The 24,383-nt window shown below is 36.2% G+C and overlaps 2 protein-coding genes across 7 annotated transcripts in view; both read right to left on the minus strand.

Annotated features, from left to right (window-relative positions):
- Positions 1–6,114, minus strand: part of SERPINI2 (serpin family I member 2) — a 29,031-nt gene extending 22,917 nt beyond the window's left edge. Inside the window, exons 1-2 of the mRNA XM_058295240.2 lie at positions 5,989–6,114; positions 3,344–3,598 (exon numbers count right to left, since the gene is read on the minus strand). Of these exons, the coding sequence (XP_058151223.1) occupies positions 3,344–3,590 (247 nt within the window). The 5' untranslated portion in view covers positions 3,591–3,598; positions 5,989–6,114. The remainder of the gene's footprint in view (positions 1–3,343; positions 3,599–5,988) is intronic.
- Positions 6,115–10,202: 4,088 nt separating this feature from the next.
- Positions 10,203–24,383, minus strand: part of WDR49 (WD repeat domain 49) — a 146,542-nt gene continuing 132,361 nt past the window's right edge. For all 6 annotated transcript variants that reach the window (XM_071214593.1, XM_058295238.2, XM_058295235.2 and 3 more), the window contains one exon: positions 10,203–10,741. In XM_071214593.1, coding sequence (XP_071070694.1) covers positions 10,611–10,741 — 131 coding nt within the window. In that variant the 3' untranslated portion in view covers positions 10,203–10,610. The remainder of the gene's footprint in view (positions 10,742–24,383) is intronic.

Consider the following 24,383-nt stretch of genomic DNA (forward strand, 5'->3'; position numbering starts at 1 on the left):
AATAGCACCAACGCATTTTTCAGAGAAAACAGATTTTTGTCCTGAGCTTAAGGTCTGAGACTGTGTGACAGTCAGATGCCCTTTGAGAAATCACTAGATTCAGAAGTCAATGAAAATAATATCACCAAATAACACAAGTTTAGAGGAGAATTTAAAGTTATCTGCCTTATGAATTTGATTTGATTTACAGATTAATGACTTCTTTTAGCACAGATCAAATGTATACATATGCATAGCTCATAATAAGCAATAAGTTTATTTCATTCCTAAAATAGACCATGGGGCAAATATGACACTTGGTTTGATTGTTTCAGATCTCCATAAAATGTTCTAAAATTATGTATATGTTCACGTCTTCTGCTCTTAAGATTCCAAGAGCAAATGGTGTGTGTGCAACGTAAGGAGCCAAAGACAAAAAAAAAAAAAAAGGTAATCATTGAATTCTACATTATTATCTTAGGGAAAGGCCCATATAAATAATTTCATTCAAACTCCCCTTTTTACAGTGAAGAATCTGAGGCCCAAACAGATGGAGTCACTTGAGAGTTGAATCACTTATACCAAATTACAAGTCATTTTGTGGAAGAAGTGAGAAAGGAGTTCATACCCAGTTTTCTTTCTATAACCCTCTGAGAACAAAGAAGCACCTTTCACTTAGCCTTTGATTAGCAAGTAACATTATGAGAGGGCAATAAAGATGCTCATCAAAATGGGGAAGGTAAATTCTGAGCAGATGTTTTGACAATGGGGAAAAGAAGGAGGACTGAAGACAGAGTCCCAACGGTGTCTAAGATACTAGGAGTTGTACATCCATCCATAGACCCCCACAGCCTGCTTTAATGTGGAACAGTGGGGCATGGACCAGGAGATTGTAGTAGGAAAAGGAAAGTATAGTTATATTTTTATAAGCAATGGAGATAGTAGGCAGGGCTAGGACTAGAGGGAGTCAATAAGACACTTGTTTAATGCCCAAAATTTAGGGAAGCACCAAAAACTCAATAATCAAGATAAAAAGAATTAATGAAATAATTCCAAAATAAAAATTAACGTAAAAATCCATGAGAAACAAAATATAAAAATCTTAAATAAAGACAGGGTAGTTTTACTGATTTTCCTTTCATTTGAGGCTCCAATATGCCCTCATGACATTGCCTTCTAAGCCCCTCTTACCTTTTCTTTACCCTCAACTCACTTCTCTTCCTGTCTCCAGACCCCCTGTGCCTTTTCTCCCTGTGCCTTTGCAGTTCATTCTTTTACATTCTTCCCTTCTTTAACTGGGTCTCTCCATTTCCTTTATTCCTTCTTTTCTTCCCCATTTTTTTCCTCTGAAGAATTTTATTTTTCATATATTTTTTCCCTTTTGAACTGGTCTTTCTCTTCCTTTTGCAGTTTTTTTCCATCTGTGATTTTCTCTTTTCTTTAACAATTCATAACACAAAACTAAGTTTGCAAATTGTGTTATATGTATCAAAATTTTAATGATTCTTTGTCCATATACTCTCCTCCAAGAAAACAAAATTTTTCGTAATTGCTCTTATTGTCTATAACCCTCAACTTTGTCCACCTATGACAAGATTTAATCCTGGGCAAATTACTTAAACTTTTTTTCACTTCAGATTCCTCATCTATATCACAGGGTTAAAGCTACCTTACAGAGTAATTGTAATGACTAAGCAAGATAATATAATGTTAAGGACATAAAACAGTACCCGGTACACAAAACATAAACATTTGATATTGCCATTATTTTTTACTATTATGCTTACAATCTATAGTTAAGACTTCTGTGTTTTTCTATAAGCTACATACATTTAAGGTAACAGGTTTCAGAAGCTCTGATTTTGCTAGTTTATTGTGGAATCAACTTTACATGCCAACTACTTTTCAGAGCAGTAACATGTTATTTAAATGTTCTGGGATAGAGAAGCAGAGGTGGCTCAAGTGACTGGGCTTCTGCCTACCATATTGGAGGACCCAGGTTCAATCCCTGGGGTCTCCTGGTAAAATAAAAAAAAAAAGGCGTGCCCACACAGCGAGCCAGTGCCTTAATGGAGAGCCAGTGCCCACGTGCTGAGCCAGTGCCTGTGTGGCCAGCCATGCAGTAAGATGATGATATAACAAAAAGAGAAACGAAGGGGAGAGTCAAGGCAAGTCAAGGCAAGATGCAACAGAAACCAGGAACTGAGGTGGCCCAAGTGACAGGGAACCTCTCTCCATATCGGAGGTTCCCAGAATCAAATGCTGGTGAATCCTAGAGGAAAAAACAAAGAGAAGACAAAAAGAGAAACAGACACAGAAAATCACACAGCAAATGGACACAGACAGCAAAAACAGCAGGCTTGTGGGGGGAGGGGAAGAAAGAAAGAAAAATGTTTCTGGGCTAGGGAGATTTTTCTGAAATTAATACAGAAGATCAAGACTAAATTGTGACTTCACTTTACATCATTCACAGTGAAGAACAGTACATTATATTATTTATATTTCATTATTCGCAAAGAAAAACTTCAATAAATGTCACTATCACTAACAATCTTTTTTGTATAAAACTGCGTTTAGTTAAAATGCACCAAACTAAACCTTGTAAATAGCATTGTTTAGTGAATCAAATCCTCAAAAACAGCTACACTGAACTAAAGCACTAAAGTATAGTTATACTGATCATATTCAAAAAAAAAAAATCTGAATATTTCTTAAATTTAGGACCATTATAAACTGAAAGCATAGGATGATCGGGGAGATGGGCAACCATTTTTTCAAATGGGATGTAACATTATTTTTATAAGGGAATGTTAGAAACAATCTATTGAAGAAGGGTTGAGTAAGTAATGGTATTTCCATAAGAGGCAATAAAATGCAACAATTGAAAATGACATTTTGAAGGATTTGCATGACATGGGAAAAATGATGACAAAATAGCAAGTGTTAGTGAAAGAATATATATATGTGTGTATATATGCATGTGAATGTGTATGTGTAGATGTATATGTATGCACCTATCTATATATATGTATACTCATACATGTATACACAAGAAGCAATATAATCTAATTAAAATCAGCCAAAATGAATGAGCCAGAAGAAAATAAACCAACATATTCACAATTTCATATCCATGTAGACTTCATAATTTCTTTGTATGTTATTCCTATGATAACATTCTCACTAGGAACACAATTATAAATGAATGATTATTATTTACATTCACAATTCTCCATTTTATTATAATTTACATTTCATAACATTTTTCACTGACTAAAATTCTGTGACACAGAATGTCTCTCTAATATTTAAGAAATATATTTGGTCATATCTTATCTATTATAATTATGTGTAAGAATCTTACCCGTTGAATTTTCCTGAAGTTTTAAAGTTTGTCTTATCTGCTGCTGTGCTTTTCCTTTTGCTCCCAGTTGTACCATTCCAAGAATCAAAGTTGTTCCAAGGGGGGAAAATATAATGTTGTTTTTGTGAGATAAACAAATAGCTTGATAAAGATCCACTGCAAATTCAGTATTTCGTTGAGCCAAGGGTCTTGAGGCTTGACTTCCAGAAAAAGTCAGTAAGAGAGTCCACAACAAGATCTTATCCATTTTGGCTTCTGCATAATGTTTAATTCATGGTATTGTGGATTTTAAAACAGAGTTTACCATATTAAGATCAAAAGTAAACTTTCTACTTTATTAGAACTTTCTATCTTATTAGAACTAACTTTTCCAAAAAGTCTGTGCAATGCCTGGTGTCTTGACTCTACATCATTTAGCAGGAGAAACAGGTTGTGCTAATGGCAATTTTTATGTTCCTTTAAAAACCAGTACAAAAAACTTCAAAGTGTATGAAAAACTACAATTGCAGTCAAGAGAGTTCCATCCATCTTCCCCATGGGATCTAATCTCCCTCTCATTCAGAAGCAGAGTAGGGATCACCATCCCCAAATCCTCAAGATTGGGGAATGGACTAAAGTGGACTTATTATTCTATTATAGACTTATTATTATTCTAGCAATGGGAAGAACTCGTATCATTGATATATAGGCAGTGGCCACCAGAGGTTCTGAGGGGAGGGAGGGGAAGAACAGTTATAACATGGGGCATTTTTGAGACATTGGAACTATGCTGCATTATATTGTAACAACAGATACAGGCCATTATACATTTTGTCAGAACCTATAAAACCATGGGGCATAAGGGAATCCCCTATATTTTTGATGAAACATTTATGTAACCTAAAGCTCCTTTAAAAATAAAAATTTTAAAAATTCAAGAAAACAGTATGAAATGTATTTGTAATTTCTTTTAAAAAATCAAAGGAAAAATTACAACTCCGTAATTTTATCAAAGGCAATACTGTCTCTGAATAGCTATCTGATACTTTTTCTATCTTTTCCCATGGCTTTAAATGGGACACCTTCAATTCTGAAACCAAGGGAAACCTCGGTCCAGACTACTCTAAAATGGTTTATGCATTAAGAAGAGAAATGGAATAAAAATGAACATATTTCAGTTTGGTTTTGAACCCATAATATCAGGAAGCTAATGTATTCTAAACTAATTGAGTAATCTGGCTAACTTTTTGCAGCAGTGATTCTGACACTTTCTGAAATCTCACTCTTATAGGGCAAAATACTCATGATCCCACCACCTACTTTTCCAAAGGGAGGCAGAAAAACTGAGAAAATTATAAGGAAACAAAATCACAGTCAAATATAAACAGTACAGTAATAACAGAAGAATAATGCAATTAAAACCAAATGATATATTGAAAAATACAGTAACAAATACAAGAAAAGCAGCAATTGAAAATTATAACCAATTCAAGTCAACACTAACGACATCCTATTAAAGTGCACTCCACTAAATTTGCAGGAAATTCAACCATCTGATTATATCTAGAGCACAGTAAATTTTGCAATATTACCACATATGTGTTAGTAGAATACTGACTCCAAAGGCCTCATAAATTTCATAACACTAATTTTAGTTTACCAATAATACACTTTAGTAACCCTAAATAATTCATTTAGTAGGTTACTAGGAAGTAGCCCTTAATTCAGGTAGAGATGAAATCCTTCTTAACAATGTATTGCTAGCCTTAAAGAAATGAAGAACTGCACATCTAAATCATTTTACAGACTCTTAGGAGGGCTGTTGTGGTCCATCAGAGGGTTAGGGGTCATTAAGATGCACTATTATACATAAAGATTACTAATAGTCAAGTAGTCTCCAAAACTAAGTTGTGGAATCATCTAGATATTTCAAAATCTTTTCTAATACATGTAGTCAAATTCCATTTGTTTAGGTCTACATTTCACAAAGGCAGAAAATCTCAAAACGCAATTCTAAGCAATTGTTAAAGGGACATGTGTTGGTAAACTGCAAATATAGATATATACCAGCAAAGCAAATGTTTCATGGAGAAATTAATTGTACTGAAAGCTGTGAGAGGCAGTCCCTCAATAGTCAAAGCCAGTGGGTTAGACAAGTTGTACATGCAAAATAGATTTCTGTGCATCATTATGTTTTGATTTATCTAATTTCTCAGGGGATTTCTGATCAAAATAAATTTGTAGATACATAATTAGCCAAAATGTTATTAGAATGTTTAAGTCATAATGTGGTCATTCATTTGGTATATCTTTAAGAATTTGATTTATTGTAGAATAATAACCAACATTATGAAGGATATCATTTTTCTCTTCCATTAGTTATCATCTCATTATTATTAACAATCTTAATAGTTAGAATTTACATTCTTTTAGCATCCCTTTCTCCACAAATATTCTAGTCACTTTTAAATTACATCTCACAAAAGTTGCTTTTTTTAAAATTTCACTTGCCTTACTGAGTTTTGGATGATATGTCAGCAGAAAGCACAAAGTACTGGTATATTAAACAACACAAATAACTGCCCCATAAGAATCTGCTTAACATTCACAGTCAATGTTATTGCATACATACTTCATTCAAAGGCTACTTAGATTTAGGTACTTACCCAAAATTGGCTTCTGGCTGTTCACTGTAATGTTACAGCTAAAATGTGCTTGCCTGAGAACACTAGTACCTGGAACACCTGATCAGTCAAGGCCAACTCTATCTTGAACTTGCTTGATTAATTCCTCTGAAAGCAGAGCAGGTGTTCACTACATTTGTATAAAAAGATTAACATGATCAAGCTAATGATCAGTTTTGAAAAATGGAAGAACTAAGAAAGAAAACAATAATAGGATACTTTCAAATCATTAAATTTATGTTATTATTCCATCCATTATTCTATCTCTTTTACAAGTAGAAACAGAATTTGGAAGAATATGCCAGTGGTTGTAAATTTGCTGGTAATTAGTTCTTTTTATTTTTCATAGACTTTCACATCAGATTACCAATATACCCCATCATAAATATTTTAGAACACCTGTAAGAAAAATAATAAAGCTAAATCAAGTCTGGAATGCAGAGATAAATTACTGCTGTGTTTACAGAGTTCTCAACAATCAATCAAATTGTACAATAGTCAGAGAAGTTTCCTGTGGATATACCACCCAGCTGAATCCTTAGGAAGAGGAGTGGATATTGAAAAAAAAAAAAGTGTTTATGTTGAACAAAAAGACCAGATTAAGAGTATTGATTTACCAGATTTTATCAGTATAAAACTATTAAACATAGGTAATTTGATAATAAACATTGGTGTTCCTTTTATATGCTTTTAAATTTCAACATGATTTTTCTTTATAAACAAGTCACTAATGAAAAAATACATAATTGAATGGGTTTTATTTCATTCTTCTTGTTCAAATCAATCATCTCAATGACAATTAGATATTAAAATACATTGTATTATTCATCAGTGGCCTCTGAGAAGAGGACTATTTGGTCTAGTTATAGTGAAGTAAGTATGTCACTACTGATTACCAGTATAATAATATTGCTGGTGAAATCATGAGAAAGAAATAAAATGAGCCTTGCTTTAGTTTCCTAGGCTGTTTCAAGCAAATACCATGAAATGCATTGGCTTAAACAATGGGAATTCATTCTCTTACAGATTCAAAGCCATGAAAACATACAAACTGAGGTATCATCAAAGCAATGTTTTTTTCTTGAAGATCAGCTGCTAGTGATCTTTGGCTCCTGTGCCACCTTACAAGGCACATGGCAGCATCTGCTGGTCTCTTCTTTCTCTTTTGGGTTTCATTGATTTAGGCTTCTTCCTTCCATGGCTTTTTCTCTTTCTCTCTCTGTATTCATTCTGTTAATAAAGGACTCAAGTAGTAGGATTAAGATCCATCCTAATAGAGATGAGTCACACTTAAATTGAAGCAGCCTCATTAAAAGGCCCAACTTACAATGGGTTCACACTCACAGGAATGGATTACACTTAAAATTTGTTTTTCTGGGGTACATACAGCTTCAAATCATCAAAAGCATAGAAAGCTTTAAAAAGCACTCATTTAAACTTTTTCAAAATGACTGTTAATCTCTTTCAGTGTTCTAATAAAGCTATTAACTGGTAACAATGGGCCTGAGAAGGCTGATGAATATTATAGGTCATCATCTCTTAATTTACTAAAATTCTAATTGCCCATCTAGGCATCTCTAAATATTTCCTAAATCTTGGCGTTTGCATAGGCAAACACTATTCCTGCTTTAATTTAACACTGCTAGAGATAATATTCCAAAAACAGTTGTGCAACACAAGAACACCATCATCAATCTTGTTCTACTCTTTAGTTCATGAATAATAAATTGGAAAATCCAAGTCCATCATTCAGTCAATACTTTTCTGCCCATGCAGTGACACCTGGAAATTCCATCACAAGTATCCCTGACTACAATATTATTATGTCTGTACATTACTCAGGTTATAATGTGATGTCTCTGGGAAAAGGCCATTACTTTTCCTTCCAATGACAGAAATAGTCACTGACTTATTAAGACCATTTAATGAAGTGGTTCTGTACGAACTGTAGGTTAGAGTAGTTTAAGCTGAATGTACATTGTCCTATACACTTAGGGACTAAAAAGCAATACCACGAGTTCCCGCTCCATGGTTTAAGCTCTTTTAATAGACAATAAAGATACCATAAAATATTACTGCACACATTTAAAAATTTTTCATAACTCTTTTTCTTCTACAACTCTATGCCACTAGAGCACCAGGAAAAAGTTATTCTTTAGTGAGAGCCGTGGTGTCTTGATATAAATTTGTTGAGCACTATCATTATTCCACTGCAATAAAGAAACCTGGGAATGTGTCCAGAAATAATAATAGCAAGCTGTTACAGTTATAATTTCATCACCTTTCTTAACATTTTGTAGTTTTTAAAAAAGTAAAAATGTGCTTGATTCCAAACTTTAAAGACATATAAGCAAATAACACTAATTAATAAAGGATTTAAAAGTTATTACTTCTATTTGAGCATGGATTAACTTCAGGCAATATTTCTCTGTCAGCTTACTCGATACATTTTGAGTAATAAGAGGAAAATGTTCTGAAAAGAGAATATGCTAAATTATATTTAATGTAAATCTACATACTGCAAAAAAGGTAGTCTATTGAAAATTACGGCACATGCTTTTCATGTGACAAGTTCCTTTCACTGTGGAATAATGGATCCTAAATAATTGAAACTAAATACTAACTTCAGAAACAACTTGTGGTGTCTTCAGTTCTACTAGCAGTTGATAGGTGAGACCCTGTGACCCGCCTAACACAATTAGATGTTGTAAGTTACAAAAGAAGAGTAATATATGAGCTAAATTCCTTTTATTTTTCCCTTTGTTATGTATTTTTGTTCCAAATTATTAGAAGCAGTACCATTAAAAGAGATTCTCTTATCTTTAAAAGTCTATTCTCATTAAATATATTTGTGGGATGGTGCCTATTTAATCCTTTCACAAAAGAAGCCCCGATGTTAATTAAGCATGAAACTAGAGTTACCACAGCACAATACCTTGCACACATAGTAGGTGATCAAAAAATATTTTTTATATAAATTTCAGGCACATTACCCTTTATTCATTATCTCTCTGGGTTATGAATAAGGGGTTAGAGAAGCTCTATCTATATAAATGAGACAGTTTCAGAGTAATGACTTCAAATGAAGTTTTCTCCAGGGATAAAAAGTAAATAGTAAAGATTTCAGAATTATAAGATCTAGTAGGGCAGTTCAATCTTTGTTTAATTAAACAGTGCAGTTTCTGTGACTTCACTCTAGAAGACTGAGGCCAGAAGAAGGATAAACATACTTTTCTCCTGCCTCTTTTCAACATGTGACTGTCATTCAACAAAGAAGAAATCAATATGCATGGAAGTCAAAATACCTGATTCAAAATGGACTTAAATGTTGAAGGAATTGCCAGCTGCTTCTGGAAACCTTTTCTCCACCAACCTCTCCACCCAACCAAATGCACATTTCCCACTGATTGCTCCACAGATGCTGGAAATTTTAATGTTAGAGTTCATTCCAATGACTGAATCAATAAGAAATGAATGAACATTATGGCAAAGAACAAAAACTACAGTCTTTGGGGTAAAACAGACTTGGGCTCCAATTCCAACACTGATATTGATATTGATCACTAACCTAATGGAGCCAAATCTCAAATTTTAACCTTAAAATAGATGTAACAATATTTACGTCATATGGTTATTGTGAGATTTAAACAAGACGAAATTTCAGTCTCTAGAGAGAGGAGTCCCCATATATTGTAAATTCCTTCATTGACTAGCATATTTTGCTTTAAAATTCTTATTTAAAAAGAGATATTCTTGAAAGCACTCTAAAATTCAAATATATAGTAAGTAACTAAACTATTGCGAATGAACTTATTAAATCTTTTCTGCAAGACACAGTAAATAAAGTAATATAAGAATATTGGTTGCCTTGTAGATATTGATGTTTACGAAGAAAAATGTGTTGAAAAAGGAAGGTGGTGAATTTCAGAGTTCAGTGTTTCTTACTTGACTTTCACTTAGAGGCCTTTAACCTCAGGTCCTTTGAATTTTTTTCCCCCCAAGGATATTACCTCTTTGGTTACTCCATGTCTCTCAATTTCAAAGTATAGCATAACAGAGTATAGAAGTGGACCATATCCAGTAATTTCCCAAATAGTATGTAGAAGAATACATCTGAGTCAATAAACCTTGATGAGAAAGACTACTATTGACAAATCTGTCAATTTTACAATTAAACTATTAAAAATACTAGAAAGTATAATAAGTGGAAATCATTTTATTATTCAAGTTTGTACATATTCACTGTGCCAGGATTTTCCATATTTAATTTAAATGTAGATTTTACAATTAAAATTGACCAAAGTGCTTGCCTATAGAAGCAATCAAATGTGCAACTGGTTAGAATAGTTTCTTCTTGAATTGTAAATTTTTTAGACGAGAACATTTTGGAATAGATAAATACCAACTGATATTGCCCCCTTTTAAATCTAATATTTCTTTTACCAAGTATATAGAGAAAATGAAAGGTGATGAATAAAAGCAGGATAAAATATTATCAGAAAACTAAACTTCTTGAAGTTCAAATATGATGTAAAAGAAAGGAGCAAAATTCTTTTTTTTTTCCTTTTTGCACTTCTCGTTACAATGAAATATTTTTCTTTCAATTATAATTGCTTCTTATTTCTTTTTATCTTCACTTCACTACTTGTTTCCTGACATAATTGTTTGTTTCTTCGTTCACGATCCAGAATTTCTTTGGGGAAGATGCTTTTCTCATCAAATACAGCTTTCAAAGCTGCAAAATGATTAAGAAAATGGCATGAAAATTATATTTGGCAAGAGATTCAATTAAATTAAACAGTGGGAAGATACAGAATTTTAGATAGACTTTACTTATCTAAAAATCTATTTCTAAAAACAAGGGAATATTTGGGAAAATTGTCTTTAAGTTTCTGCCATTCCTTTTACTTCAATTTAAATTTAAAAACTAAATTTTAATAGAGTTCATTTTATTAATGCATTTATATCACAACAGAGATCCACCACTTAAAAACAAAGGGCTAAAGAACTCGTATTTCCATTTTTATTCTTTAATCTACATTACAGCTATCAAGGACTCATAAAAAGCCAAGAACAAATTATTCTGTATTGAAATAAGACAATTAAAATAATCAAAACACAGTTTGACTGTCTGCATGACTAAACAAATGCATCTGCAATCATATCCTTATAAGATACTTTGATCTGCAGGGATCTGTGGTTTCAGAAAAGAAAAAAAAAGAGCCAAATTGTCTCCATGGGTAGTTATATTGTGCATCGATGAGAAGCAGAAGGAAATTATACTATGCTTTCAAAAAGATAATTTGGGTTTTTTGCTTAATTTTAGCATTTCAACAAATGTTTATTGAAGGTATATCATGCACAATGTTCTGTGCTCCGGCATAAATGGGACATAAATATGACTAAGTCACAGGTTTTCTTCCAACTGGTAGAAAGTAAGAGCTGTACTCACATAACCAAAATATCATATACAACATGATATATAGTTCTAGGAGAATATGAGCCATGTAAATTGCCCTTAGATGTATAAAGAGATTATAAGAATATGCAGAGATGAGAATAAAAGTTTCAAGAATTAGGCACTTTTTGAGATAGCCCTTGGAGTCTAGGTAGGATATTGGCGATAAGGACAATCGAGGTTGGGAATTGTCAGAGGGAGAAAGAAATGTCAAATAGGGGAAACAAAATGAATAAAAGTATGGAGAATCAAAAGCTATGGAAACATAAGACAAATGAAGGAAAGTAAAGAGGAATGAGAGATTGGAGCTGGACTGAGGGAGATTGCACATTCTAAGCCAAAGAATGTGAAACAAAGAAACTTAAGTAAATATGAAATGATTTCATAGTATAGTGACATCTTCATAAATTTTTATTTGAAAAAAAAAACCAACTCTCCACCTTCAGGATAAACATGACTGCATAAGTAAATATCTTTACCATTGCCTTCTTTCCCTTGGAAATTATACAAAGATAAGCAGGACAATCTGGGGAAATAAACTTGGAACCAAATCCCACCTACAGGAGTACCCAAAAATAGTTGTAATCTGAACCTTACAAAATGTAAAGAAGGACAGTCAAACTGCAGAGACTTGGGCAGAAGCTAAACCAGAAAAAGTGGTAAGGATGCAGAGGGATGAGAAGGCCAACAGCAGGAGTATCTGAGAGTGCTAGTGGACTGACACTCCCTGAAGGTGAGAGGCTTGTTCTGTTTTATCCTGAGTTTATAGCTATGGATGCAAAATGAGAACAGGGCTAGGAGCAGAAGCTGTTCTCCACCTGGTTTGTTTCAGAAAATCAGTGGAGGCAGGGCTACATAAATAATTGCATACACAAACCATTTTTGCAAAGAAGCAGGCTGTTTCTGTTGTAAAACATTGAAGTCCACTGTCTTGCTTTGCCAAAAGGCTGCCTATGCAAAGGAACAGAAATTGCTTGACTTTTATAATGGGAATTTTGTTTGGGGTAAAATCTTACAGTACCAAGGCTGTGAAATGTCCAAATCAAGCCATTATCAGAGATTATCTCTCACCAAAATTAGCTACTGGTAATGCTGGCATCCTGCCAGGATCAGGTGTATGGCAGGGCTCATCTCCTCTGCCTTGAGCTGCTCTGAGGGCCCAGCCCCTAGCAGACCCCTTTCCATGCTTCCGTGCTCTGCTGATTCCAAAATCTGGGACCTCTCTCAGCCTCTTAGGGCTTCTCTGCTTTTCTGCAGTTGTAGGTGAATCTGGAGTCATGTCTCTACTTTCTCCTTTCTCACACATGGCAGGATCAAAATGGTAACTTCCCTTTTCTCAGTGTCTCTTCCACTGTGTCTCTATTTATAAAAGGCCCTGCAAGAGGTCAGAGACCCAACCTGTCTTATGCTCACTAATGTAGTCAAATCAAAAATGATCAAATCAAGGTCCCTTAACCAAATCTAATGCAAGCAAAGGGTCTCATATGCACAGCAATGGATTAGTTTAAAACATAATCTCTTGGTATTCACCAAATCCAGAATGTCACAAAATGTCACAGCTACCATGATTTCAAATCCCAAGTGTTCACAGAAGAATTTATTGTAAATTTCAGATACAAGGAAAATCCAACTCCTTAACATTATTTAATTAATGGAGGAATTAAGGGAATGGGCCCTGCATGGATGCAAATATAAGCAAAAAAAAAAAAAACAAACAAAAACTAAAACTAAAAAATGGATAAAAGCATCAAGACTAATCAATAAATGGGGGGTTGTGGGAAGATAGCAACAGACTAATAGGCAGAGCTGAATGCTTTCACAAAAACAATGGAGAAATGGCCAAAAGCTGTCCAAGGGTCCTGGCAGACCAGGACAGGGCTACACAACTCCAGGAGGGTGAGAGACAGATGAAGAAGCCTAAGTGACAAATATGAGTTACCAAGACCTCATGGTGACCTGGAAGGGCTCCCCTCCCCCACCCCCAAGATATTAACATGGTGCAAAACATCTGGCTCACTGCAGCCAACTGAGAGGGGAACAGACATCTTCCTCCCTGTCAGATGTTTCAAAGAAAAAGGGAGGGGGAGTTGGGGGCCTTTCCTTCAGTGAATTTGGGCAGTAGGAGATTCAACACCGGAACACAGGAAATCCTAGACTGAAACATCTGTGGAAAAGTATGCTGACAAGCACCATCTGCTGGCCAGCCTGGAATTTGCAAAAAAGGTTCACTGTGCTCTCTGTATCCAATCCGTGGAAGAAAATGTGAGCCCTACTAGTGAGTCCCTGGTGTGATTTTGGAAACTGAAATTGAGCAATTTTAAAGACATAGACTTTAAAATGTCTGGATAGGGCATGCCCATGCCTACCACATGGGAGGTCCACAGTTCAAACCCCGGGCCTCCTTGACCCGTGTGGAGCTGGCCCATGGGCAGTGTCGATGTGCGCAAGGAGTACCGTGCCACGTAGGTCCCACATAGGGGAGCCCCATGCGCAAGGAGTGCACCCCATAAGGAAAGCCACCCAGCACAAAAGAAAGTGCAGCCTGCCCAGGAATGGCGCCGCACACACGGGGAACTGACACAACAAGATGACACAACAAAAAGAAACACAGATTCCCACCGGTACCGCTGATAAGGATAGAAGTGGTCACAGAAGAACGCACAGCGAATGGACACAGAGAGCAGACAACAGGGGTGGAGGAGGGAAGGGGAGAGAAATAAAAAATTTTTAAAAATGAATCTTTAAAAAAAAATAGAAATTCTGAAAGCAACAAGAAAAAAGCAAAGCATCACATGCAAGAGAAACTCGATTAAGATTGTGCTGGGGAAGTGGACTTGGCCCAGTGGTTAGGGCATCCGTCTACTACGTGGGAGGTCTGCAGTTCAATCCCCAGAGCCTCCTGACCCATGTGATGAGCTGGCCCACATGCAGTGCTGATGCGCACCAGGAGTGCTGTCCCACGCAGGGGTGTCCCCGTGTAGGGGAGCCCCACGCACAAGGAGTGCGCCCCGTAAGGAGAGCAGCCCAGCGTGAAAGAAAGTGCAGCCTGCTCAGAAATGGCACCCGCACACAGAGAGAGCTGACACAGCAAGATGATGCAACAAAAAGAAACACAGATTCCCATGCTGCTGATAACAACAGAAGCAGACAAAGAACATGCAATGAGTGGAAACAGAGAGCAGACAATGGGCGGGGGAGGGGGAGAGAAATAAATAAAAATAAATAAATCTTTAAAAAAAAAAATTGTGCTGACCTCTCATCAAAAACATGGAAGTGAAAAGAGAGTGCTATGATTTATTTAAGGTACTGAAAGAGAAAAACTGCCCACCAAGAAATCCGTATCTGGCAAAACTGTCCTTCAACAATGAGGGTGAACTCAAAGTCTTCACAGATAAACAAAACCTGATGGAATATGTTACCAAAAGACCAGATTTTTAAGAGATACTCAAGGGTGTACTACAGCCTGAAAGGGAAAAATAAGGGTGAGAGATGTAGAGAAGAGTTTAGAAATGAAGATTATTAGGAAGGATAAACTAAAGGATAAAAAGACAGATGATAGAATGATATGAAAACAGAGAGCCAAAGGACAAAATGGGTGAAGTAAGTAATGCCTTTACAGTAGTAACATAGAATGTTAATAGATTGTACCTCTCAATCAAAAGGCATAGACTGATAGAATGGATAAAAAAATATGAGCCAACTATATGTTGTTTACAAGTGACCCATCTCAGATATAAGGACACAACCAGGTTAAAAGTGAAAGATTGGAAAAAGATTTTCCATGCAAATAGTAACCAAAAAAGAGCCAGAATAGTGATATTAATATTGGACAAAACAGATTTCAAATGCAAAATTTTTATAAGGGATGAAGAAGTTTTATTATATATTAATATACAATTCACCAAGAAGAAATGACTATTCTAAATATTTATGCCCCAAGATACATGAGGCACACACTGTATGCCCCAAGATACATGAGGCATACACTGGCAAAACTGAAGGGAGAAATAGATATCTCTACAGTAATAGTTGGAGACTTCATTACACCACTCTTAGAATTTGATAGAACACCTGGACAGAGGATAAATAAACAGAGAGATAGAATATTATGATAAATGAACCAGACCTACAGACATCTATAGAGTACTACACCCCAAAACAGTAATGTTGGGTTCATCAGTTGATGGACACCTGGGTTGTTGTCAAAAGTTGGAGACAGTCCAGGTGTCCATTACCTGATGAATGAATAGAGAAATTGTGGTGTATACACACAATGGAATATTATGCAGCAATGAGAAGAAATGAAGTCGTGAAGCATATGACAACATGGATGAACCTGGAGAACATTATGTTGAATGAAACAAGCCAGACACAAAAGGATGAATACTGTATGATTGCATTATTATGAACTAAATTATACGGTGTAAACTCATGGAGTTAATAATTAGAGTATAAGTCACCAGGAAATAAGAGGGTAGAGAATGGAAACCTGATGGTTAAACTGTGCAGAATTGTTAAAAAGGTTGTTTGTAAATCTTTGGAATAAATAGAAATGGTTAAAGTATATTATGGTGTAACTAGTAGTGTCATTGTATGGGTAGGACAATGGTTGGAAAAGGAAAGTCTAAGGTCATGTAAATTACTAGAAGGAAAGCTAAAAACTGTAACATGGAAATGCATACGATAGTAAAACCTCATGTAAAACAAAATAAAAAAAACACTAATCAATAAATGGACCACACACAGAAAAATATTGCCATTACACAGATAACATTGTCTGCAAGCATTTTGCTATAAACTGAACAAGAATAACCTAAAAAGGTGATTGCCTCTATGAAGCAAGATCACAAAGCAGAAGTGAAAGAACTCAGGGAAGAGAGGTGATAAAATGTGAGCTGACAGAACTCAGGGAAAGAAAAGAAAAACATGTCACAAGGGAGACTAGACTGTGTGGTAACAAAATAGAAAACCCTGAGCATAGGAATAAAATACATATATATATATATATATATATATATACACACATATATATATAAAGTGCAAAATGAAAAAGAGAAAGCATTAGAGAGAAAAATGATAGATGTTGAAGACAGAAATAAGAGATCCAAGAAACTCCTCATTTCAGTGAGTCCTTAAGAAAGATCAAAGCTAACAAATAGGGAAACGGACTTTGGCCCAGTGGTTAGGGCGTCCGTCTACCACATGGGAGGTCCGCAGTTCAAACCCCGGGCCTCCTTGACCCGTGTGGAGCTGGCCCATGAGCAGTGCTGATGCGCGCAAGGAGTGCCGCCCCACGCAGGGGGTCCCGCGCGTAGGGGAGCCCCACGCGCAAGGAGTGCACCCATAAGGAGAGCCGCCCAGCGCGAAGGAGGGAGCAGCCTGCCGAGGAATGGCGCCGCCCACACTTCCCGTGCCGCTGAAGACAACAGAAGCGGACAAAGAAACAAGAAACAAGACGCAGCAAGGAGACACAGAAAACAGACAACCGGGGGAGGGGAGGGGAATTAAATAAATAAAAATAAATCTTTAAAAAAAAAAAAAGCGAACAAATATTTGATGGTATAATTTATACATTAAAACTTTCCTCAAATGAAAGACAACAAGACATATATTGAAAGAACACAATGTGTGCCAGTAATATTTGACTCAGAATAGTCAAAACCAAGGCATACCCTGGAAAGTTCTTAAACTTTAAAGGTAGAGAGAAAAATTTGGCAGCCAAAAACAATGATCAAGTCACGGGGAGCAGATATAACTCAAGTGGTTGAGCACTTGCTTCCCATGTACAAGGTCCTGGGTTTGATGCCCAGAACTTCCTAAAAATAAAAACAAACAAATTAAAAAAGCAACTTTCTTTGGGGAGTGGGTATAGCTCAGTGGTTGAGAGCCTGCATCCCATGTACAAGGTCTTCGGTTCAATCACCAGTACCTCCTAAAAAAAAAAAATTTGATCAAGTCACTTAAAAGGAGAAAAATATCTGTTTGCATTAGATATCTTTAAAGCAATGATCATTACCAGAAAACGGTAGAGCAACACTTATGGGATAATCAAGGAAAGAACATTTGATCTAAGGATATTATATACATTGAAGCTGTTTCTCATATTTAAACCTGAAAATAGAGGAAATTACTGAAAGATAAACTGAGAAGTGATTGGGGAAAATTTGGAAAAAGACTTGGTGGTGAATATTGAGTATACTTAAAGGTAGAACTAATATTAAAACAATGTGGAGTTCAGGATAATAGACTAGAAGGTAAATACTACATGACTAACAATGTAGAAATTACACAATTAACAAAAATTAGGAGAAGGTAAAACAAGCTCTATTTGAGATGAGTTCATAATAGCTAAGAGACAAAGGTTATAGAACTAGAAGCACATTTAACAAAATGAAAGTAAACACAAGGAAAGATTATATTATTAAGTCAAATTGTGTGGTGGAAGAGGAGAAAAGAAATGAGAAAACACTCTAGTTTTATCATCACGCATGGCATCAATCTAATACTCATTTTCCTGAAGAAATAGAGGACTTGGAGGATCCTATGAACATATGATTATAAAGGTAACCACTAGTCTAAACATACTACTACCACTCTAAACGAAACAAAGCAAAAAAATGCAGACCAGATAGTGAAAATTTTAAATACATATTTTTTAAAAAAAAAACAGCATAAAATAGTATGAAGAAAGCAAAATCAGATCTGTCTACCATATCAATAAACTTAAATGTGCTCAAATTTCCTGATTTTAAAAAAAATGAGCTTTTTATTGGATCAAGGAGCAAAATCCAGCCCACATCTAAATAAAAGTGATTTGGATAATACTTGGAAATAAAATGATAGGAAAAGAATACCAGGCAAATGAAAACTACAAGAAAGCAGGGGTGCACAATCTAAAGTCATAAATACATGCAAAAACCTTGAAATGATATACTAGAAAAGTAAGAGTGGTTACCAGGAATGGGTGAGTGTGAACTGAACAGATGGGGGACATGAGAGGGAGGGCAACTTCTCACAGGATAAATTTTTTATGTATTCTAATATTTTGACTGTCTGAATGTTTTCTATATTTTAGCAATAAGACAAAAAAAGAATAAAACTGGAGCTAGCTGTTAAGTGAAGCTACAAATGAAAAACAACTTTCCATTTGCTTAAAACCAGCTGTACAAGACAGTGTGGATTTCTGTACATTAGCAGTTGATCTTGTCCCACAGGACTGTAGATTAGCATTTCAGAATTACAGAGAATTCTGAATGCTTAAAGCTCTCCAGAGATAGACTGTAGAAGCCAGAATGTTACTTCTGAAGTAAGCGATAGCTGTTTTACTGAGATTTGTTTCTCAACTGGATGAGGAATTTTCTTTGTAATTGACTAGGTTTCAGGGCAATTAAGCCAATAACCAACTGATAAATTCTTGTAAGAGCTTTAGAGAGACTATCTCTGGTGGATGACTGAAATTTTTGAGCCATCAAAAATAGATGGCTATGGGGAAGCGGACTTGGCCCAGTGAATGGGGCGTCTGTCTACCACATGGGAGGTCCACGGTTCAAACTCTGGGCCTCCTTGACCCATGTGGGGCTGGCCCATGCGCAGTGCTGATGCGCTCAAGGAGTGCCATGCCATGCAGGGGTGTCCCCCGCATAGGGGAGCCCCACACACAAGGAGTGCACCCCGTAAGGAGAGCTGCCCAGCACAAAAGAAAGTTCAGCCTGCCCAGGAATGGTGCCGCAAACACAGAGAGCTGACACAAGATGACACAACAAAAAGAAACACAGATTCCCGTGCCTCTGACAACAACAGAAGCGGACAAAGAAGAACACGCAGCAAACAGACATAGAGAACAGACAACTGTGGGGGAGGGGGGAAGGGGAGAGAAATAAATAAAATAAATAAATCTAAAAAAAAAAAAGATGGCTATTGATATAAATTAAGTCATACATAGGTAATGATATGACTTAAGCAGACTCACAAACTAGTGAGCAGACTCACAGAGCTAGAGCCTGGCAGATAGGTTATCAGGAGACAGAAAGGGAATAGAGGGTGGTAAGCCAATGTTCAATATGGGCAAAATGATATGGGTGGTTGGGTAGTGCATGGGGGTGATAATGGTGTAATGATGTGATTGGGCTCAAGGGGGCAGAAACGTGAGGGGGAGTAGGAGGAGGGCTTGGGGTGGACTGTCCATGGAACTGGGAGGGAGGGTTGGAGGAAGGAGCGGGTGAACTCTGGGGATTTGCAGGTTTGGGGTTAAAACTGCAATGGTAGGAATGTTCTTTTGACAGATACTGGCAGGGGAGGATTACTGGTACCCTAGGGCATCAGGGGTGGGGGATATGCAGGATAGGACATACCTGGGGCTGGCTTCCATGGAACATGAAAATGTTCCTGCTATAGTGTGTTATCTCAGTGGGTGGAGACTGACACAATAAACAAGAAAATGTTAAACTCCCATCCTGGGGAGTCCTGTCATGTTCTCAAATAGAAGGGCAAGAACCTCTTGAGCAAAGTACATATGCAGTGCCTAATAAAAGAAAACAGACCAGTATGTCAACCCTCAATATTATTTCATGTAACTATGAACCTTATCCTTCAAAAATTGAAACTTAGTGGTTACCATAGATTCCACGGGGAGGGGGAGGGAAGAATAGAAGGAACATAGGGTGTTTTCAAGGCATTGGAATTGTTCTGCATGAACTTTCAATGATGGATACAGACCATTTTAAATTTTGTCAAAATTTATAGAAGTATACGCGCAAAATGTAAAACATAATGCAAACCATTGACCATGGTTACTAGAAGTGTTTCCTATTTGTGCATCAATTTTAACAAATATACCATCTGCATGTAAAATGTTATTAATGGGGGAGAGTGGGAAAGGGGGAGGGGTTTAGGTATATGGGAATCCTCTATATTTTCTATGTGATTTTTATGTAACCTAAAGCTTCCTTAAAGATAAAGTAAAAAAAAAAAAAAATAAGACACAACAAGACACTGAGGGAAAATACGGAATAAATTGTCACTGTACTTAAAAGATAACAGATCTTACAGCAATGAAAGACACAATGAAAAAATTATTTATTTTGTTTTTACTTTTTTATTATTTTTTATTTTATTTTTTGTTTTATTATTTTGCTATTTTTAATTATTGTTTTATTTCTTATTATTTTTTTGGCTTTGGTTTTGGAGAGGTTTTGGATCACAGAAGGATCACAACTCTGGCAGGGGAGGATCACTGGTACAGGGTGTTGGTGATGGGGGATGTGTAGCACTGGGGCATGCCTCTCTGGCATATGAATATGTTCAAGTGGTCATAGGGTATTCTCTCAGTGGGTGGAGTCCCACAAAATAACTGATAGAATATTGAATTTCCATCCTGGGATACTGCTACATTCTCTAATATAGCAGCAAGAATCCAGAATATATGGACAGTGCCAAGCAAAGGAGGACAGACCATTATACCAGGCCCCTGATATGGATGGTTGTGATTATGAACCTTTTCTGGTGAAATTGAAACTTAGCCTAGTATTATATTTTGCATAACAGTTATCTCCTGAAAGCCTCCTTGTTGCTTAAATGTGACCTCTCTCTAAGCCCAACTCAGCATATAAACACACTACCTTCTCCCCAGTGTGGGACTTGATTCCCTGGGATGAGCCTCCCTGGCACCAAAGAATTATTACCAAGCACTGACTAGCAGTGAATCTGGAAAACACCTTAGCAAAAAGGGGAAATATTAAATACAAATGAGTTTTTTAATGGCTAAGAGACTTCAAAGTGAGTCAGGAGGTCATTCCAGAGGTTATGCTTATGCACATCTCAGCAGGATCTCATTGACTGCCACAGTAAACAGTGCCTCAAACAGCAGAACTCCTGAGGGCTCTAGAGACATCTACACACTATAGGCAAGGCAGATAATCTCAGTAATTCAGCACCCTGTAAATGGGCCTCATTTTAGAATCTATGCTCCCCAGTGTAAGACAATTAGGCTAATTTATAATTTCCCTACATGTAGCTCTTCTGCCCCTTTTATTTGAACCTATAATTAGTACTATACTTGTTAATCGTATGTCCCAGAGACTTAAATATTCAGTCTGTTCATAGGCTGGTTGAGCCCTGAATCTCAGCAGAGTTGCAACACCTACTCTCCAGATCATTGGACTCATCCAGGAAAATTAACAAAAGGATGATGATGGACAATGCCCATACCAGAAAGTGGAAAGTGTTTGTAACTACAAAGAATACAGTTCCATCCATCTGCCCCATGGACCTAAGCCTTCTCTCAATTGGAGAGAGGGTAGACATCACCATCCCAAATCACCAAGATTGAGGAATGAACACACATAAATATGGAAAACAACTATGGGCTAAAGTAGACTTATGATTATTCTAACAGTGGAAGAATTTGTATAATTGATACAAAGGCAATGGGCACCAAAGTTTCTGAGGGGAAGGAGAGGGAAGAATAGGTGCAACATGGTGACGTTTTTGGGACATTGAACTTGTCTGCATGGCATTGCAATAATGGATATAGGCCATTATACATTCTGTGAAAACCTATAAAATCGTGGGGGGGCAAGTGTAACTTTAATGTAAACTATAGTACTTGCCTAGTGCAATGCTTCAATACGTGTTAATCAATTCTAACAAATGTACCATGCTAATGAAGGATGTTATGTGGGAAAGTGGGAGGGGGTGGACTATATGGGAATCTCTTATATATATATATTTTTTTGATGTAAAATTTATGTAAGCTAAAGCTTTAAAAAATAAATTTAAATAAAATTTATAAAAATAATTAAAATAAAAGAATTCTGATTAAATATAAGATTTCCTGAGCATGAGGGTTGCTGAATATTGATATTATAACTTAACAAATGTAGACTCACAAGTTAAGTTAAAAACAAACAAACAATAAGAAAAAAAAAACAGGTGTTAAAAAGTTCACATGTAGCAGTGGATTCCTGTTCATAAGACTAAAGCTTACAATTTGGGGAGCTTTCTTGAAAAAGAACATAAAGTTACAAATATAATATTAGTTATAAAAGTGACTATTTACTTAGAATAAGAAAATGAATATCAACAAATCACTGGACCTAATAGAGCCAGGTCTTTTTCTTCTAAGATCTCTTTTAGGAAAAGGACCCAAAATACTTGCACAAAAATAATTCCTGCTTGCAACGAGGTTTACGTCTTCACCTAGAACACTCTACAACTCCTAATGACACCTAATAGTCACAGGGGTCTTTGTAACTGAGGGGCCGTAAAATTTAACTTTCATTGATTTCATCATACATCTCATTTTTGTGGCAAAAAAATATGTAATTAACCTAGCACCTTCTAAATGGATAATGGTAATCAATTACTCTCCCTATTCATAGTAACAATTTCTCTTAGATTAACGGCATAAACTTTTAATTTGATGATATGAGTACATCTGCCTTGGATTATCATACATGTAAGGAAGCATTAGTCATTTATTTAACTTTGTAAAGATTATAAAAGAATGTCTTTAATTTTGATGCCTTTTTTGATATATTAACTTAGGTAGGCTATGGTTCCCACTTATTTTGGTCAAACACTAATCTAGATATTGCAGTTGAAGTGAATGAAGTGATTTTGCAGACATAAGTAAATCCCCTAATCAGCTGACTTTCAACAAGGGAGATTAGCCATGATTATCAGGGTGAGTTGGAAGGACTTAAAAGCCAGAGTGGGGTTTCCCTCAGAGAGAGAGGCAATTCCACCTAGGGATCACAGCTCCTGCCCATGCCTGTGTTTTAGGCTGCCCATGATCTTTCCTTCCTAAATCTGCCCTATAGATTTTGAACTAGCTCAGCCAGCTCTCATATTCTTATAAGCCAATTTCTTGTAACAAATCTCTTAATTTATGGTAATAATCTCTTATTTAATGGTCCTAATAGTTCTGTTTCAATGTTTGGACTCTGACTGAACCACTGTCCATGAAGTATACTGTTTGCCACAAACAACTGAGAAGGGTGATGTGCTCCTCTTTAGGACAACCAGACTGGTTTGACAAGGTTCCTGTGGTTTGTGGCTGGAGTCTGTTGCATACCCCTGGTCAAGAAAATTTGTTTATTTTAATACCTAGCTAATCCTATAGCATTCTTAAATACCCACATAAGTGCTACCACAGGATTCTCAAGCCTCAAACATCCTGCCTATGTACTTGACAATTTAGTCGGAATCTTGGAGAGATGTTCCCATCTGCTAGCAAAAGCCACTAGATATGTACTCATTGATTCACATCTCTTCTTAAAACTCTCCAAAGACTTCTCTTCACACTTGGAATAAACCCAAATTCTTTGCAAGGCTACAGGGTCCCACAGAATCTGACCCTTGATCCCTCCAACCTAATTTCCTACTAATCTACTCTGACATCCCTGTCCCTGGAAGATGACAGCCTTGTTCCCACTTTAGTGGGCTTTATATTTCTGGTTCCTCTCCCTCAGATCTTTGTGCGACTAATTCCTTCTTACCTCTCAGGATTCAGTTCAAATGTTAGAGAGATCTTCACTAACATAGCGCCTTAGTCATGCCCTGTCACATTATCTTGATATTTTCTTCAAAGCTCTTATTAAAATCACTATCAAAACTTATCTTGTTCTTTTACTTATTTAGTATTTATTGTATATCCCTCACCCCAGGTAATAAATTCATTGTCAGCAAAGACCTTGTCTGCTCTTGCATACCATATATTTATAGCATCTAGTTTTATGTCTGGTACATGAAAGGTGCTGAAAAACTATTTTTGTTGAATGAATGAACAAATGAATGAAGGAAACTTTAGGCATGACAAGGAACAAGCTCACTCCTTAAACTTTGGAATTCCTGCATTCCAGAGACCTCGGGGCTCTATAGTTGTGGTAAAAGGATGGCTCTCCATGTCCTATAACGATTA

Source organism: Dasypus novemcinctus, chromosome 4 (genome assembly GCF_030445035.2).
Source record: "Dasypus novemcinctus isolate mDasNov1 chromosome 4, mDasNov1.1.hap2, whole genome shotgun sequence".
Taxonomy (NCBI): Eukaryota; Metazoa; Chordata; class Mammalia; order Cingulata; family Dasypodidae; genus Dasypus; species Dasypus novemcinctus.